The 17,874-nt window shown below is 53.4% G+C and overlaps 1 protein-coding gene across 2 annotated transcripts in view; it reads left to right on the top strand.

Moving 5' to 3' along the window:
• AUH (AU RNA binding methylglutaconyl-CoA hydratase) overlaps window positions 1-17,874 on the top strand; it is a 202,409-nt gene that overhangs the window by 172,270 nt on the left and 12,265 nt on the right. For both annotated transcript variants that reach the window (XM_079791346.1, XM_079791345.1), the window contains one exon: window positions 14,434-14,621. In XM_079791346.1, coding sequence (XP_079647472.1) covers window positions 14,434-14,621 — 188 coding nt within the window. The remainder of the gene's footprint in view (window positions 1-14,433; window positions 14,622-17,874) is intronic.

Here is a 17,874-nt window from a genome sequence, read left to right as displayed (position 1 = left end):
AATGCTTTCTGTAATAAATACTAATGAAAGCTGTATCACAGAAGTTTTAGTTTCTTGCCTCTCAGCTTATTTTGATTTGGAAAAAAATGTTTCTGTCCAATCTTTTTAATGTTGCCATACTTCTTAAACGTTGTTAAGCTTTTGCTGATGCTCCTTTAGCATAAGCCACGTAGAGGTCAAGCTGATGTATCCAGGTAGGTTCTGCTGGACTTACCCAGTTAGGTTTTCCTCCTCACTTATTCCTGTCCTGTTTCTCTCCCTCCTTCTCCTTTCCTCCCCCTCCTTTCCTCTCTCCCCCTCCCTCCCTCGCCCTGTGGATATGTTTCCTCATGGCTTTACAGCATCCTACAAACCCTCGGGGAATAGAAAGTATTACAACACTTTAAACATTGGTCACAGATTGAAGGATAAATATTTTTATGCTTTTTGCATGACTGTGACACATCTATTAGGAGACCAGTAAGCATGCCATGTTTGTTTATGTAGCACAGTCCTCTCTGACCCTGGTGTTTCATTGTGAAAGGAAGTCAGTTTTGTAAGCATCTAGCCCAGATCAAGGGAGACAGCGCTTGCCCAATGCCCTCTGGTAGACTCCATAGCGATCAGGCGCAGGGGCGCTGGGACCCACAGCCCACAGTTCTGTAGCGTTCCCTCCGCGGCTCTAGGAAAAATAAATAACCTTAGGTGAGCCTCTCTGTTCGTGAGGGGGATTTACAAGTAATTCAAAGGTGACATCGCTTGTAGCAATCAGAGATCACTTCTGATCCTCTCAGCAGACGCCCTAATGCAGTGTCTACGCAACTTTCAGCTGAAAGTGTTTGCTGTAAGGCCCCCTTGTCATACGGCTTCCTTTGCCATGAAGTCACAAGAAAAGGGAAGCATAAAGCCTAAAAGAGAACCCTCAAAATGAAAACAAAGCATACTTGCTGTCTTCTCCCTTGTAAATATTACGAAAACCTAATTTATAATCCAAAGCTTAAGTTACGTTCTGTGATTTACATTTTACATTGCAATTGATTGTCAGGTGTCAAACAAGGCTTGTTTTTCAAATTATTTAGATACAGATAAATATAACGAAAGGAAAGCAGCATCTGAATGTGGGGTGGCTGCCGCCCCTCCCGGGGCCTGGGGCCTGCGTGCCCAGGAGGCGAGGCGGCAGGGCAGGAGGCGCAGGGAGACTGGAGGCCGGGCGTTCCACTGCTGGCCTTCCCGGCACAAACCGGGGCTGCGTTTCAGCCACTGTTGAGCTAGAGGTGGCTGCTTTCAGTTTGTTGTAAGTGGTGTAAGCCCAGGACACCATTACCTGGGGGCGCGGGATTTGAACGGGAATATGACATTTCAGATCCAAATAGTACATAAGCATAAAACATTTTGCTACATAATTAAATAGTGCCAGCCATTTCATGTTCCCTTAGAGCAGCGGTTCTCAACCTTTCTAATGCCGCGACCCTTTAGTACAGTTCCTCATGTTGTGGTGACCCCCAACCATAAAATTATTTTCGTTGCTACTTCATAACTGTAATTTTGCTACTGTTATGAATCATAATGTAAATATCTGTGTTTTCCGATGGTCTTAGGCGACCCTGCTAGCGGTTCTCAACCTGTGGGTCGCGACAGTAGCAAAATTACAGTTATGAAGTAGCAACGAAAATAATGTTATGGTTGGGGTCACCACAACATGAGGAACTGTATTAAAGGGTGAGGCACTAGGAAGGTTGAGAACCACTGCCCTAGAGGGAGAGCCCCAGGTTTATTTCCTCTGCTGCGTCAGAACACTCGGCAAGACTGGGCCTTGCCCCTCCAGTAGCCGCCTGGGAGCCAGGCCTGAGCAGCGAGGTGGAAGCGAAGTTGTTGGCTGGGACTTGATCAGCACCCTCTGCCCTCCCCTTCTTCCTTCCTGCTGCCGGTTGGCAGACGTGATGGATGGCAAGGCTCCGCAGCCCTTTAGACCGTGCGATCACCTGAGAAGAGAGATCAGGCCGAGGGCAGAGAGGACATTAGAGGACGGCCATCGGGATCTCATGCAGCCTCAGCCTTGAGAAGACTGGTCCCAGAATTTTGTGGTCGACGCATAAAGTTCCAAGGAAGTGGTTGAATCGAAGCAGTGCAACTGTAGATCTTGTTGAAGATGCTGAGTACACGCAGGTGGGCAGTAGCAGGGGAGGGTTTGGTGGTGTCACCTAGCGCGGCTCACTGCCAACAGCTACCTCCACGCCCTCGTGATGCTCACTCGACCCTCGTCATCTGTTGGGAAGCATGTGCGGAACATGCCTGCGAGCTCACGGCCACGGAGTGAGCGTGCTCATGCGGTGAGCAGGGTCAGGGGTCAGATGCCACTCCATTGAGGAGCAGGGCTTGACGTGGCTGCTCGGGCTGGGAGGAGATTGATTTTCTATTCATTGGGTTTTAAAACACAGCAAACTTGTCCGGGGAGCTGTGATAGACCCTTTTTACAGCCAGTTGTGCTATCCCCAGGGCCGAAGTTCCGCTGTGATTGTATCTGCAGAAGTCTTTTCCTCCTTCCCGTCTGAGCCCAGTGTTCCCCCTCCCCATAATGCCCTGGGCTTGCACATTACCCACAGCATCTCCATGCGGAATCTAGATTTCCTACACCTCACTGCAGTATCCGCACCTGTCAGCTCTCCTCACCTCACTGACCATCACGTCCATGGACACGCTCACTAGCCACGCCCTCCTCTCCCTGCCCAGTTTAGATGGTAGCTCCTTTGTGATGATGGCTTCCTCCACACCAGCCTCCTAGGGGACTGTGAGGGTTAAATGACAACTCCATTTGCAGGCCATGTCTGCTCAGCAAAGGTCAGCTCTGGCCATTACTTGGCTGCTCCCCTCTTCCTATACTTGTCCGGCCCACTTGCAGCTTCTCTGCCTGTTCTGTGCTGACTCAGCTCATGACCACGAATCTCAGATGTGCAATTCATCCTGCCCAGAAGTCCCACCATATTTCTCCAACGTGTTTGCCTGCCACTCTTCAAAACCTGTGTCCAAATCTCCTTCCTCAGTCCATCTGCACTCCCAGACGTTTTTGGTACAGATAACAGGAATCCCATTCCAGGTAGCTTAGGCAGAAGGAAATACTTTGTAATACCCCAGACTGCGGCAGGGCCGGGACTATAAGCTCAGCAGCTCAGTGATGTCTTTCTGCGGCACCACCTGCAGTTTGCGGATCCAACTTTTGCTGGCTCCCCTCCGGGTCATGAGGTGGCGCCATGCTCCGTGGATACATGACCACATCGAGGAAGAAGCCTGCTTATTCCTGGGCATCTTCCTTTCAGTGAGGAGGTCTTTCCTGGGAGACCTGGGGGAGTGTGGGGGTCGGCGTCCGGAAGCAGTTGGCTGTAGCTGAGCACCACCTCCCCTGCTCTCTGCCACCGCTGTCCACTTCAGGGGGCACTGCTCAGGCCCTCGCTGGCTCCTCCTCGGCTCCTTATTTGTGAGCAGTCTCCCTGGGTGACCTATCCAGGCCCCTGGCTTTGAGTGGCATCTATATGGTAGTGATCATTGATAAACAGCCTGCATATCCAATCACATGCCTGACCGCCCACGTACATACCCTAAAGGCATACTTAACATGACCAGAGCACACCCGTCCCTACACTCTCTCAGTGTCAGCAAGTACACCACCTTCTATGCATGCACTTACGCCAGAAATCCGGGCTTTGCATTGATTTCCCTTTCTCACACCCATTTCATCAGCATTTTGGGGCAACACTTGCCCAAATCTCAGCCCCTTCCCCTTCCTTCACTGCCCCGTTCAGTCCAGTCTGCCATCATGCTGCGCTTGGGCAGAACAGCAGCCCCTGGGCACCCTGCTTTTATCTTGCCCGTCATCTCTTCCAAGCTTCCAAAGCATCTTCTAAAACACAGACCGCGCCACTTTCCCCTCAGAACCCTCCAGGGGCAGGGTGTAGATAAAGATGTAAAACTACCTGCATCTGAGTGATCCACACCCCGACGGTCAGCCCCTCTCTGCCCCTCCCCTCGCATCCTCCTCCAGCAGCTTCAGGACCTCCTTCCTGGCCCTCGAGCATGCTGAGCGTGCTTCCCTCAGGCCTTCGCGCTGCTCATCTCATCGTCCCTGTCCTGCCTGATCTTCACCTGCTGCCTCATTAGCATTCGGGCGCGGGCTTCATACTTATCCAGCGGGTCCTCCCCCCCACCCAACCTCAATTCGCCATCTAGAGAGGAGCTCAGAGCTTTCCCTGCCTTACTTCTCTCTGTAACACTTCGCTCTTTCCTCAGTGCCGGTTTGCTGCCTCTTTCTTTTCTCTCTGCCTTCAAGAGAATAAGCTTCATAAGACAGGATGGTCTCTGGGTGCCCACTGCTAGTTCAGCACCTGGGACAGTGTCTACAAATGTTAGGTCCCTCAGCCAATACCTTGAACAAATGGATTTTATTTGCAAAGAGTAAAACTCTTTGCAAAGAGTGAACTCCCATTGAGCTTTATCTGTTTTTGAAAGAGAAAAGCAAAACTAGTTATGTTACTGCATCATTCATGATGCTGAAGAGTGTGTAACAGAAATGGCCTCTGGCCGCGCTAAATGGACAGGAACTTCCTTGTAAGGTTTCCAGCCTCAGTGCCTGGCTAAGAGCGGTGCTCAGAGCACAGAACGGAGGCAGCGGGACAGACAGCCCACACCGTGGCTGGGTCACAGTACAGGAATCAGCAGGTCTTCACATCGCTGCCGCGGCATTGCCTGTGAGCTCAGAAAGTCTCCGTGTCACAAGCTCACCCATCAGGACCCAGTCCTGAGGGTAACAGCAGCGGGCCAGACCTGACTCGGATGCCTGCAGCTGGGCCAGGGCGGAGAGGAGGATCAGCCCTCAGCCCCGTTGGTGGGACCTTCCAGGTCTGCGGGCAGGTGGGGATGTTCCTCCAAAGGAAAGACCAGGGTTTCCTGTGTTAGTGGGGGCTGCTGCCGGTGCGGGTGCTGCGAGCTGAGGGGACTTGTGCAGTGTCTCAGTCTGTTGGTGCCCTGCCGCAAGCAGTATGAACATCTGCTAATCCTCCGTCTCCTTGGCTCCCAGTGACAGAGCTTGTGCTAGAGAATGACCTTCTCACGACACGGCAGAAGGTGCTCTCGGATGCTCAGTGGCTTCCTGTCACCCTCAGAGTAGACCCGGGTCAGCCAGGTGCCCCAGGATCTCTATCCCCCCACCCCGCCCCAGGCTGCTCCTGCTGCCACACATGCCTCCCTGTCTTCTCCGCCTCAGCCGGTCACCTCAGAGCCCTGACCCACGCCTGCTGTCTGTGGGTTCTGCAGGCGCCGTGTGTGCTGGGTGCAAGTTTCCCACAGGAGCGTGAGCTTCGGGACCCGGGGCTTGGTTTCACGCACAGCTCTGGCCACGCGCCCAGCAGGAAGATGCGGTAAGCACTGGAGTGAAGGAGCAGATGTGTTGGCACTTGGAAACTGGTTCCAGAAGAGGAATCCACAGGGCGGGGCTGCTCCAGGCGGCCAGCGCTCGGTGATGTCACCTGCCATCACGTTCCCAGCGGTGGCTCCGCGGGCCCCGGTCTCTGTGTGAGTGCTGGAGCCGTGCAGGTGCAGAGCGAGGCTGCCTCAGGCCCGAGGCCGGCTTGTTTAGAGCCACGCAGGAGCCTTGGCGATGGCCGTGCCCAGCATCCCCATTAGAAGGCAGGGCTCGCAGCCCCTCCCTGTTCCTCGGCTGCACCGCGTCAGGGTCACGCACCCCGGGAGGCCTGCTCAGGAGGTGGTAAAGGAACTGGGGAACAGTTGGGTTTTGTGGAAGCAAAATGTGCTGTAAGGCCACTGCCCCCAGGAGCGGTGAGGTACGTGGCGCCCAGCGGTAGCTGCGGTTCTGGCCCGTGGCTTGGCTCCTGCACTTGGTAGTGCGGTGGGCGCTGCAGGGCGCCCGCATGTGAGCTGCCCGTGGACGCCTCGGTGTCTGGGGACGCGGCCAGCCCAGGGAAGCCGAGGCTTCCTGACGCCACAGTGCTTCCTGGGAACGTGGGCAGGAAGTGGCTCGGATGTTTGCGCTCAGTGGCTGGCTCTGTGTCTGTACTATGGCCATGTTCCTAGTCCAGTGTCATATGACCACACAATGCGGAACGCTGGGAGATAATAAGCAGAGCTATTATCTACAGAGACACATACTGGGTGGGCATATCTGATACATGTATGTACCTCACACACCTGTTTTACCAAATAAGTTCAGACCATGCATTCATTTCATAATTGCTCTTTAGTTATCACATAGTAGGTAAGAACCAGCCCTGTTCCTGAGATCTAACTCAGGGCCCGAGGGCAGGTTCCGTGCTGGAGGCTGTGGGATGGACGCCGGAGAGTGTGAAAGTGCCAGAGCACTGGGGTCCTGCTTGCGAAGGGCTGTTGTCAGCGGGGGACCATTTTGTTTAACTCCATTGTTTACATTTGTCGGTCCCCAAGAGTGTCTCTAGAGATGGCACCTGAGTGATCCTGAACTTGATGCCCGTGAGAACGATACCCAACTCTGCTAACACTAGAATTTAATATTCAGAATTAATAAAAGGTGCAGTAGGATGAGTTCCCTCTAGTGCACCTGTTTGCATTTGAACTTAAAACCCGCCCTTTTCCTTTCACACCAGGTCTGGGCACCTGTCCAGGTTGCGAGATGGGGTGCCGCACTGAGCCCGCCTCCCTAGCGAGGTGGTGTGTTTGCTTTCAAGCCGGGGCAGCATGTGGGCAGGGGGTTTCTATTTAGGGAACTGCTCCTGAGATGCGCATGGAAATCTGGGTCCCATCAGCCAGGCGTGGGTTCTGTCCCCCGGACACGCTTCATTTCTGCGGTTTCGGCTCACACGGGCAGGATTAACTGAAAGGCAAACTGAACAGGCCACGTCGTTTTTATGACACTTGAAATCACCAGTTGTGTATTCCTGGCGGCGGAGGGGCGGCTGTCTTCACTCCACCAACGTAAAAGCGGGTCCGCGACCGGTCTCTGATCTCAGCAAACGGACTGCGCGAGGAAGGGGGGCCTGGCAGTTTTCCTGAGAAGCCACACTAGCCAGGCGTCAGCTCAGGCCTGTTTGCGTAACTACTTAAGACAGCCCCTTTCAAAAAATGGCTGGGAAGACGGCGATTCCACCTGGAAAAGGATGAAGCTGGACCCGTTCCTTACACCACGTACAAAAATTACCTAGAAATGGATCAAGGACCTTAATGTAAGAACGGAAGCTACACACTCTTAGAAGAAAGCGATGGGAAAGCTCAGTGGCATTGACCTGGCCATGATTTTCTGGACATGACACCAAAAGCACAGGCAACAAAAGAAAAAATAGGTTAGGTTTCATCAAAATAAAAACGTTTGTGCATCAGACACAGTCAAGAGTGAAAGGCAACCCATGGAAATACCTGCTGATCATTTAGCTCAGGGGTGGGGAACCCTTTCCCTGCCAAGGGCCATTTGGATACTTATCATTTGCAGGGCAGACAAAATTATCAACTTAAAAATTAGCCTGCTGTATTTGGTCATACATTTAATTAACTCACCCCTAATGCCTTGGCAGGGCCAGACCAAATGATTTTGTGAGCTTATAGGACAGGCCGGACATTCTCCACCCTTTATTTAGCTGAAAAGGGATTAATAGTCAGAATATAGAAAGAATTCCTACAACTTAAAAAACTTTAGTAAGAATAAGTAGATTAAATAATTTTAAAAATGGGCAAAGGACTTAAGTAGACTTCGCCAAAAAAGAAGATACAATGACTAATAAGCACATGACATCAGGAGTTTTCGGGAAATGCAAATCAGAACCACAATGAGGTGCCACTTCACACCATAGGGTGGCTGCTATTAAATAAAACAGCAGAAAGTAGCGGGTGTTACTCTGGCGAAACGGAGCATCGTGCCCTCTTGACGTGAGTGTAAATGGTGCAGCTGCTGAGGAAGACAGTGTGGCTGTTCCTCAAAAAGGTAAACATGGACTCCTCCAGGATCCAGCAGTTCGGCTCCGGCTGTCAACGCCACAGAACTGAAAGCAGGTTTCAAACAATCGTGCACATATATCCATAGCTGCTTTGCACCGAATAGCCAAAAGGTGGAAGCAACCCAGCTGCCCATCAGCGAATGAATACACAAGATGTAGCATAGCCATGCGATGGAATATTATTCAGCCTGGCAGAAGAAGGCAGTTCTGATGCATGCTGCACGCGGGGTGAACCTGGAAGACCGGCTGAGTGGAATAACACTTACAAGTGCCGTGTGATTCCTCTTATGTGAAGAGCCCAGAGTAGATGGCTCTGATGTCAACCAGCAGGGCCACGTCTTGGGTGCAGTGTCCATGGTGACCCAGCTGAGGATCTCCCCTAGGTCCTCTGTTTTCAGCGGAAAGCACCGGCCTCTCACCCTGACACTGGCCCCCAGCATTTAGTTCATGAAGAAAAGCATGGAAATGTGTGCCGTGCATCTCAAGGGAGTGTCTGTTTCCTGGTGTTAGTTTCATGGCTATTCTTTTGTTAATTTTTACAAAATCCTCATTCCTGGAGGATGTGCTAGTATAAGCAAAATGATATGATAACTGAGCTTAAGCTTTATGGACTTGCAAAATATTGAGTTTCAGCTGAATAAAAAGTGCCACATGAACAATGACCATTGAGGGTCACAGATGTTACTTTGACCAATCTACGTTAAACTTTGTACAGAACACCCAGAGGAGTAATTCCCTGACGCTGTGCTTGTCATGCTGACTGTATCCGTAAGTTCCGCATCTCCGGGCAGTCCCGCAGCTGCAGGAGTGAACACCACTCTCCGGTTGCATCGCTTATACCCCTGTTCTCACCAGCGTCCTTGGAAGCACCATACGTATCTTCTCCGTGCAGCTCGCCCCTAAGTTCTCAGATCTGTCTTTACTGCTCTGAGCAACAGCATTGCCACGGTTAGATTTACATGTGTCAGTGCTTCACGTTTTTTTCAGACGTTTTTCTGCCATATCGACTAAAACACGTATGGACTCACCGTTTCTGACTGCTTGGGCAGTGTAAGCGGAGTGAGTAACGACTGCGTTGTCCAGAAGCCGCACTCTTTGTGTTGATGTTAAAACGCAATCCCTGTTGCCCTAGCTGGTTTGGCTCAGTGGATAGAGTGTCGGCCTGCGGACTGAAGGGTCCAGGGTTCGATTCTGGTCAAGGGCACATGCCCTGGTTGCAGGCTCGATCCCAAGTGGGGGTTGTGCAGGAGGCAGCCGATGAATCAATAAAAATTAAAAATTAAATTTAAAAAAAACAATCCCTGTTGAAAATGTCAGCCTTAATCACCTATATATTTTTTTCCTTTTTAAAAAAAATATATTTTTATTGATTTCAGAGAGGAAAGGAGAGAGAGATAGAAACATCAATGATGAGAGAGCACCACTGATTGGCTGCCTCCTGCACACCTCACACTGGGGATCGAGCCACAACCAGGGCATGTGCCCTGACCCGGAATTGAACCGTGACCTGGTTCATAGGTCAGTGCTCAACCACTGAGCCACGCCGGCCGGACCTAAACACCCATATTTTCTAAGTATTGGTCAGGGTTCTTAATATGTTTGCTGAAACCGCATCCTTCCAATGAGGCAGGCTTTGGCTGGGAAACAGGTGGGGATGGCCTGACTTCCCGAAGGAATGTGCTTTCTTGAAACATGGTCTTTATTTTTCATTTTTCCGAAGTTGATTGAGGTAAGAAGAGAGGCTGCCTTCCTTTGGAAGGTCTAGAGGTGGAGCAGCTGTGAGTGCAGGCGGCTGCCAGGTGCCTTGCGTCCTGCGGCTCACTGTCAGGCAGAAGTTGGTTTTTGTATGGAATCACCTTCCCAGTTTTAATTGTCGTTGGTAATAATGCAGAAAAAAGGTGTAAACTTTGTGGCCAACCCGGACACTTGAGCTTGTGTGCCTTTTCTCCTCTGAAACTTAGCAATCAGCCATTCCTTGTCTCCGGGCCACCAGGGCCTGGGCCGCTACTCTAAGGACAAGGTTTAGATGAATCTTAACAGGGTCCCTGTTTCATAGTGAAGCTACCAATAGTGCCTACTCTTTAAAATTTTTTTTTTAATTTTAATATATTTTTAGGATATATTTTTGTTGTTGACAGTATTACAGTTGTCTGCCATTCCTCCCTTTTCACCCCCCTCCACCCAGTCCCCAGCCCCCCACCCAGGTCTTCACCACCCTATTGCCCGTGTCCATGGGCTATGCATATCTCTATATATAAAAAGGCAGTGACCGTGACAACCGAAACGACTGTTCGACCGGTCACCATGCGGTGCTAGCATAGATGCATGGACACAGGTAAAGTCTATGAGTGAACTAAGAATGAACAAGACAAATGCTTGCCTTCACGGAGCTCGCACTGTAAGAAGGTTAGGTCAGGGATGAGAATTCAAAATTGCCACCAGCACAGACCTGAGTTGCCGCTTCTCAGAGCAACCAGAGATACATCTGGTAGCAGACTGGGGGTGTGACTGAAGGGCTGGCGCCGATGTGAAGGTGGGGCCGTTCTGGATTTCCCAGAGGAGCCAATGGCTGCCTAGGAGGCAGAGCTTTTGATGCTGATTGGCATAGAAACCGACCAATCAGAACCTAATCTCGGTGAACTGCAAAGGCAGAACCTAAGGTGGGGGCTGAGGAGGGGTTTTAAGGCCAACAGCTGTTTGGTGTAAGGTGTAAGAAAGCGGTTCAATTTTTTAATGACTGGTTTGGCAGTATAGTGCACATGGCTGGCTATTAGTCCAAATATAGGAGTTATGTATTTTTGTCTGCCAAGAGCATTGCCTCCTGCTGAAAAAGGCTCTTCCTCCCCCATTTAAGCAATCCTATCCTATATAAGCTATCTATACTAATAAAAGGGTAATATGCTAATTAGACCGGGTCGACCAGCCATCTTCCGGACATCCGACTTCCTTCCGGACAAAGCCATGGTGGTGGGGGCCGAGGCAGAGGCAGTTAGGGGTGATCAGGCCGGCAGGGGAGAGCAGTTAGGGGCGAGGTCAGGCTGGCAGAGGAGGGCAGTTGTGGGTGAACTGGCCTGCAGGGGAGGGCATTTGGGGGCAACCAGGCCGGTAGGGGAGGGCCGTTGGGGGCAAACTGGCTAGCAGGGGAGGGCAGTTGGGGGCATTAGGCAGGCAGGCAGGTGAGTGGTTAGGAGCCAGTGATCCTGGATTGCGAGAGTGCGGGATCGGGCCTAAACCGGCAGTTGGACATCTCCCGAGGGGTCCCAGATTGGAGAGGGTGCAGGCTGGGCTGAGGGACACCACCCCCCGTGCACGAAATTTTGTGCACTGGGCCTCTAGTAAGTATATAAGTTCTTTGGTTTATCTCTTCTTGTCCCCCAACTCCACATCGAGGTATGTCAGTCTGTTCCATGCCTCTCTGTCTTATTTTGTTGGTCAGTTCATTTTGTTCATTAGATTTCACAAATAAGTGAAATTCTGTGATATTTTTCTTTCTCTGATTGGCTTATTGCCCATAGCATAATGCTCTCCAGCTCCATCCATGCTGTTGCAAATGGTAGGAGTTCCTTCCTTTTTACAGCAGCATAGTATTCCATTTTGTATAGATGTACCACAGTTTTTAATCCACTCATCTGCTGATGGGCACTTGGGCTGTTTCCAGATCTTAGCTATTATAAATTGTGCTGCTGTGAACATAGGGGTGCATATATCCTTTCTGATTGGTGTTTCTGGTTTCTTGGGATATATTCCTAGAAGTGGGATTGCTGGGTCAAAAGGAAGTTCCATGTTTAATTTTTTGAGGAAACTCCATACTGTATTCCAATGTGGCTGCACCAGTCTGCAGTCCCACCAGCAGTGCATGAGGGTTTCCTCTTCACATCCTTGCCAGCATTTGCTGTTTGTTGATGGTAGCCATTCTGGCAGTTGTAAGGTGGTATCTCATTGTGGTTTTAATTTGCATCTCTCTGATGATCAGTGACTTTGAGCATCTTTTCATTTGTCTCTTTAGAATAGTATCTGCTCTTGTCCCGCTTTCTCGCAAATGAACTCCCAACCTCAGTGTCAGGCAATTAGTGCTTGCACTGAGAAATAACTCGGCACCAAGCCCATTTTTATGAGTAACTGTCTGCTTTTATGTTTATTAAATTAGAATTAGTTCACATGTCATTTACTATAAATGATTCTTTAAAAGCACATGAGCTGAATTTATCAGAATCGATGAGTTTTACCTAAGCCAATGGGCCTGTCCTCGATCCCCCATGCGTGGCCGAGGCGCAGTGAGCTGGCCCTGTGCACGCCTGCTTCCTGCTGGTGAGGACTGGGTTCCATTCGGGAGTTCACCAGTGCGCTGCAAGGAACAGTCCGTGCCAAGTCTCTTAGAAAAGACAGAAGATTCTCAAGTACTTCTTAACATTAATTTTGTAAACCAACTAGAGGCCCGGTGCATGAATTTGTGCATGGGTGGGGTCCCCCGATCACCCCACGGCCGGCCAGGGGGAGGGACTGCAGGAGGTTGGCCGGCCGTGACCATGGGAGGTTGGCCGACCACAGGAGGTTGGCTGTGGAAGTGCACTTACCACCAGGGGGCAGCTCCTGCGTTGAGCGTCTGCCCCCTGGTGGTCACTGCGCATCATAACAACTGGTCAACCAGTCATTCCCATCATTCGGTCCTAATGGTTGCTTAGGCTTTTATATATATACTAGAGGTCCAGTGCATGAAATTCGTGCACGGGGGTGTGTGTCCCTCAGCCCAGCTTGCACCCTCTCCAATCTGGGAGAGGTAGGATCGGGGCCTAAACGGGCAGTCGGACATCCAAATTGACCATCACTCCAACACGCAAGATTGCTGCCCCCATGTCGTCAAAGATGGCTTCCCCCATGTGGACACAAGATGGCCCCACAAGATGGCCAGCAGGGGAGGGCAGTTGGGAGGGACCAGGCCTGCAAGGGAGGGCAGTTGTGGGCGATCAGGCCAGCAGGGGAGGGCAGTTGGAAGGGACCAGGCCTGCAAGAGAGGGCAGTTGGGGGCGATCAAGGTAGGATCGGGCCTAAACGGGCAGTCAGACAGCCCTCTCACAATCCAGGACAGATGGCTCCCAACTGCTCGCCTGCCTGCCTTCCTGATTGCCCCTAACCACTTCTACCTGCCAGCCTGATCACCCCATAACCACTCCCCTGCTAGCCTGATTGATGCCTAACTGCTCCCCTGCCAGCCTGTTTGCCCCTAACTGCCCTCCCCTGCAGGCCTGGTCCCCGCCCCCCAACTGCTCTCCCCTGCAGGCCTGGGTCCCCCCCAACTGCCCTTCTCTGCAAGCCTGGTCACCCCCAACTTCCCTCCTCTGCCAGCCTGGTCCCTCCCAACTGCCCTCCCCTGCTGGCCTGATCGCCCACAACTGCCCTCCCTTGCAGGCCTGGTCCCTCCCAACTTCCCTCCTCTGCTGGCCATCTTGTGGCGGCAATCTTGTGTGTTGGAGTGATGGTCAATTTGCTTATTACTCTTTTATTAGGTGGGATAGAGGCCTGGTGCACGGGTGGGGGCCAGCTGGTTTGCCCTGAAGGGTGTCCCAGATCAGGGTGGAGGTTCCCTTGAGGCATGGGGCGGCCTGGGCGAGGGGCCTGTGGTGGTTTGCAGGCTGGCCACGCCCCCCGGCAACCCAAGCGGAGGCCCTGGGATCTAGGTTTTATTTATCTTCTATAATTGAAAGTTTGTAGCCTTGAGCGGAGGCTAGGGGCGGGCGGAAAGCTTGGCTTCCTCCATTGCCATGGAAACCCAAGCCTCCTGCTTGCTCTGTGGCTGCAGCCATTTTTGTTGGGATTTATTTATCTTCATTTGTAGCCTTGAATGGAGGCTAGGGCAGGCCAGGGTGGCCGGGGGGTAAGCTTGGCTTCCTCCATCGCCAGCGAAACTCAAGCCTCCTGCTCGCTCAGTGGCCACAGCCATTTTTGTTGGGATTTATTTATCTTCTATAATTGAAACTTTGTAGCCTTGAGTGGAGGCCTGGGCCTGCCAGGACGTTTGGCTTCCCCCATCGCCAGGGAAACCCAAGCCTCCTGCTCTCTCCAGCTCCATGGCTGCTGCCATTTTTGTTGGGATTTATTTATCTTCTATAATTGAAACTTTGTAGCCTTGAGTGGAGTCCACGACCAGCCAGGGTGTGCGGGAAGCTTGGCTTCCTCCATTGCCGGGGAAACCCAAGCCTCCTGTTCGCTCTGTGGCCGCAGCCATCTTGGTTGGGTTAATTTGTATACTCACTCATGATTGGCTGGTGGGCATGGCTTGTGGGTGTAGCGGAGGTGCGGTCAATTTGCATATTACTCTTTTATTAGATAGGATAGATTAAGAGATTGATTTAGTTTTCCAGTTACTAATTTTGACATACAAACTTATGGCCCTGGTTTATTTTTATAAATGAAGAAATGAAATATTGAAATGTTAGACCTAACGGGTAGCAGATCATTGCCTGCATTTTTTCTCTCCTCCACTCCACAGGGGGGACACAGCGCCTGCCGCGCGCCATTGGGATGTCCCTAGCCAAGGAGCTCATCTTCTCTGCACGGGTGCTCGATGGCCAAGAAGCCAAAGCAGTGGGCTTGGTCAGCCACGTCCTAGAGCAGAACCAGGAGGGTGATGCTGCTTACAGAAAGGCCTTGGACCTGGCGAGAGAGTTCTTACCTCAGGTACCTCCCATCCCACTTCCTTTTCCCTCTTTTTAGGTAACTTTTATAGCTAGCTAACAGAAACAACGATCATTTCACACACCTTAACGTCCTTGACTTGCTTTCCAAGTAGAGAAGTCCATGGCAGCCGCAGAGCTAGAACTAGTTGCTGCGCTGGGTTAGCATCGGCAGCGCAGAGCTAGAACTAGTTGCTGCGCTGGGTTAGCATCGGCAGCCACAGAGCTGGAACTAGTTGCTGCGCTGGGTTAGCATCGGCAACGCAGAGCTAGAACTAATGGCTGCGCTGGGTTAGCATCGGCAGCCACAGAGCTAGAACTAGTTGCTGTGCTGGGTTAGCATCAGCAGCGCAGAGCTAGAACTAGTTGCTGCGCTGGGTTAGCATCGGCAGCCGCAGAGCTAGAACTAGTTGCTGCACTGGTTAGCATCGGCAGCGCAGAGCTAGAACTAGTTGCTGCGCTGGGTTAGCATCGGCAGCCACAGAGCTGGAACTAGTTGCTGCGCTGGGTTAGCATCGGCAGCCACAGAGCTGGAACTAGTTGCTGCGCTGGGTTAGCATCGGCAGCCACAGAGCTAGAACTTCTTGCTGCACTGGGTTAGCATCGGCAGCGCAGAGCTAACCTGCAGACGGAGGGGGCCGAGGCGACGCTGCCCACCGTGAGGTGTGTCACAGACACATTTGTCTGGCGCCGGAACTTCCCAGCCAGAGGGTTTTGTTGTAAACAGTTAGTGACTCCTCTTGATCCCCAGGGAGCATCAGGTGTCACACCCCTACCTATTTCTGGAGTCAAAACTTCCTCATGAACTCAGTCACCTATTGCAAACAGCACTCAATCGATTTGGGGTCACGGGTTCCTTGGGAATCCCATTGTATCCCTTCCCAGAACCCCTCACATTTGTTGGGAACTTTGCTTCCAGTTTCAGAAGGTGTTCCTGGAGTCCTTTGCTGTCAGACAAAGGCCAGGTCTGCTGTGACACACCTGTCCCAGGGCTGTCAGAGGTGACACACCTGTCCCGGGGCTGTCAGAGGTGACACACCTGTCCCGGGGCCGTCAGAGGTGACACACCTGTCCCAGGGCTGTCAGAGGTGACACACCTGTCCCAGGGCTGTCAGAGGTGACACACCTGTCCCGGGGCCGTCAGAGGTGACACACCTGTCCCCGGGGCCGTCAGAGATGACACACCTGTCCCGGGGCCGTCATAGGTGACACACCTGTCCCGGGGCCGTCAGAGATGACACACCTGTCCCGGGGCCGTCATAGGTGACACACCTGTCCCGGGGCTGTCAGAGGTGACACACCTGTCCCCAGGGCTGTCAGAGATGACACACCTGTCCCGGGGCTGTCAGAGATGACACACCTGTCCCCAGGGCTGTCAGAGATGACACACCTGTCCCGGGGCCGTCAGAGATGACACACCTGTCCCGGGGCCGTCATAGGTGACACACCTGTCCCGGGGCTGTCAGAGGTGACACACCTGTCCCGGGGCTGTCAGAGGTGACACACCTGTCCCGGGGCCGTCAGAGGTGACACACCTGTCCCGGGGCCGTCAGAGGTGACACACCTGTCCCGGGGCCGTCAGAGGTGACACACCTGTCCTCAGGGCTGTCAGAGGTGACACACCTGTCCCGGGGCTGTCAGAGGTGACACACCTGTCCCGGGGCCGTCAGAGATGACACACCTGTCCCTGGGGCCGTCAGAGGTGACACACCTGTCCCGGGGCCGTCAGAGGTGACACACCTGTCCCGGGGCCGTCAGAGGTGACACACCTGTCCCGGGGCTGTCAGAGGTGACACACCTGTCCCGGGGCTGTCAGAGATGACACACCTGTCCCGGGGCCGTCAGAGGTGACACACCTGTCCCGGGGCCGTCAGAGGTGACACACCTGTCCCGGGGCCGTCAGAGGTGACACACCTGTCCCGGGGCTGTCAGAGGTGACACACCTGTCCCGGGGCTGTCAGAGGTGACACACCTGTCCCGGGGCTGTCAGAGGTGACACACCTGTCCCCGGGGCTGTCAGAGGTGACACACCTGTCCCGGGGCCGTCAGAGGTGACACACCTGTCCCGGGGCTGTCAGAGGTGACACACCTGTCCCGGGGCTGTCAGAGGTGACACACCTGTCCCGGGGCTGTCAGAGATGACACACCTGTCCCGGGGCTGTCAGAGGTGACACACCTGTCCCTGGGGCTGTCAGAGGTGACACACCTGTCCCTGGGGCTGTCAGAGGTGACACACCTGTCCTCAAGGCTGTCAGAGGTGACACACCTGTCCCGGGGCCGTCAGAGATGACACACCTGTCTCGGGGCCGTCAGAGGTGACACACCTGTCCTCAGGGCCGTCAGAGGTGACACACCTGTCCCGGGGCTGTCAGAGGTGACACACCTATCCCGGGGCTGTCAGAGATGACACACCTGTCCCGGGGCCGTCAGAGGTGACACACCTGTCCTCAGGGCCGTCAGAGGTGACACACCTGTCCCGGGGCTGTCAGAGGTGACACACCTGTCCCGGGGCTGTCAGAGGTGACACACCTGTCCCAGGGCTGTCAGAGGTGACACACCTGTCCCAGGGCTGTCAGAGGTGACACACCTGTCCCGGGGCTGTCAGAGGTGACACACCTGTCCCGGGGCGTCAGAGGTGACACACCTGTCCCGGGGCCGTCAGAGATGACACACCTGTCCCGGGGCCGTCAGAGGTGACACACCTGTCCTCAGGGCCGTCAGAGGTGACACACCTGTCCTCGGGGCCGTCAGAGGTGACACACCTGTCCCGGGGCCGTCAGAGATGACACACCTGTCCCGGGGCCGTCAGAGATGACACACCTGTCCTCAGGGCTGTCAGAGATGACACACCTGTCCCGGGGCCGTCAGAGGTGACACACCTGTCCCGGGGCCGTCAGAGGTGACACACCTGTCCCGGGGCCGTCAGAGGTGACACACCTGTCCCGGGGCCGTCAGAGGTGACACACCTGTCCCGGGGCCGTCAGAGGTGACACACCTGTCCCCGGGGCCGTCAGAGGTGACACACCTGTCCCGGGGCCGTCAGAGGTGACACACCTGTCCCGGGGCCGTCAGAGGTGACACACCTGTCCCCGGGGCTGTCAGAGGTGACACACCTGTCCCGGGGCTGTCAGAGGTGACACACCTGTCCCGGGGCCGTCAGAGGTGACACACCTGTCCCGGGGCGTCAGAGGTGACACACCTGTCCTCGGGGCTGTCAGAGGTGACACACCTGTCCTCGGGGCTGTCAGAGGTGACAC

The sequence above is a fragment of the Cnephaeus nilssonii genome (assembly GCF_951640355.1).
Source record: "Cnephaeus nilssonii genome assembly, chromosome: 14".
Classification (NCBI taxonomy): domain Eukaryota; kingdom Metazoa; phylum Chordata; class Mammalia; order Chiroptera; family Vespertilionidae; genus Cnephaeus; species Cnephaeus nilssonii.
The sequence above is the reverse complement of the archived record's forward strand: the minus strand, read 5'-3'. Positions and strand labels throughout refer to the sequence as shown.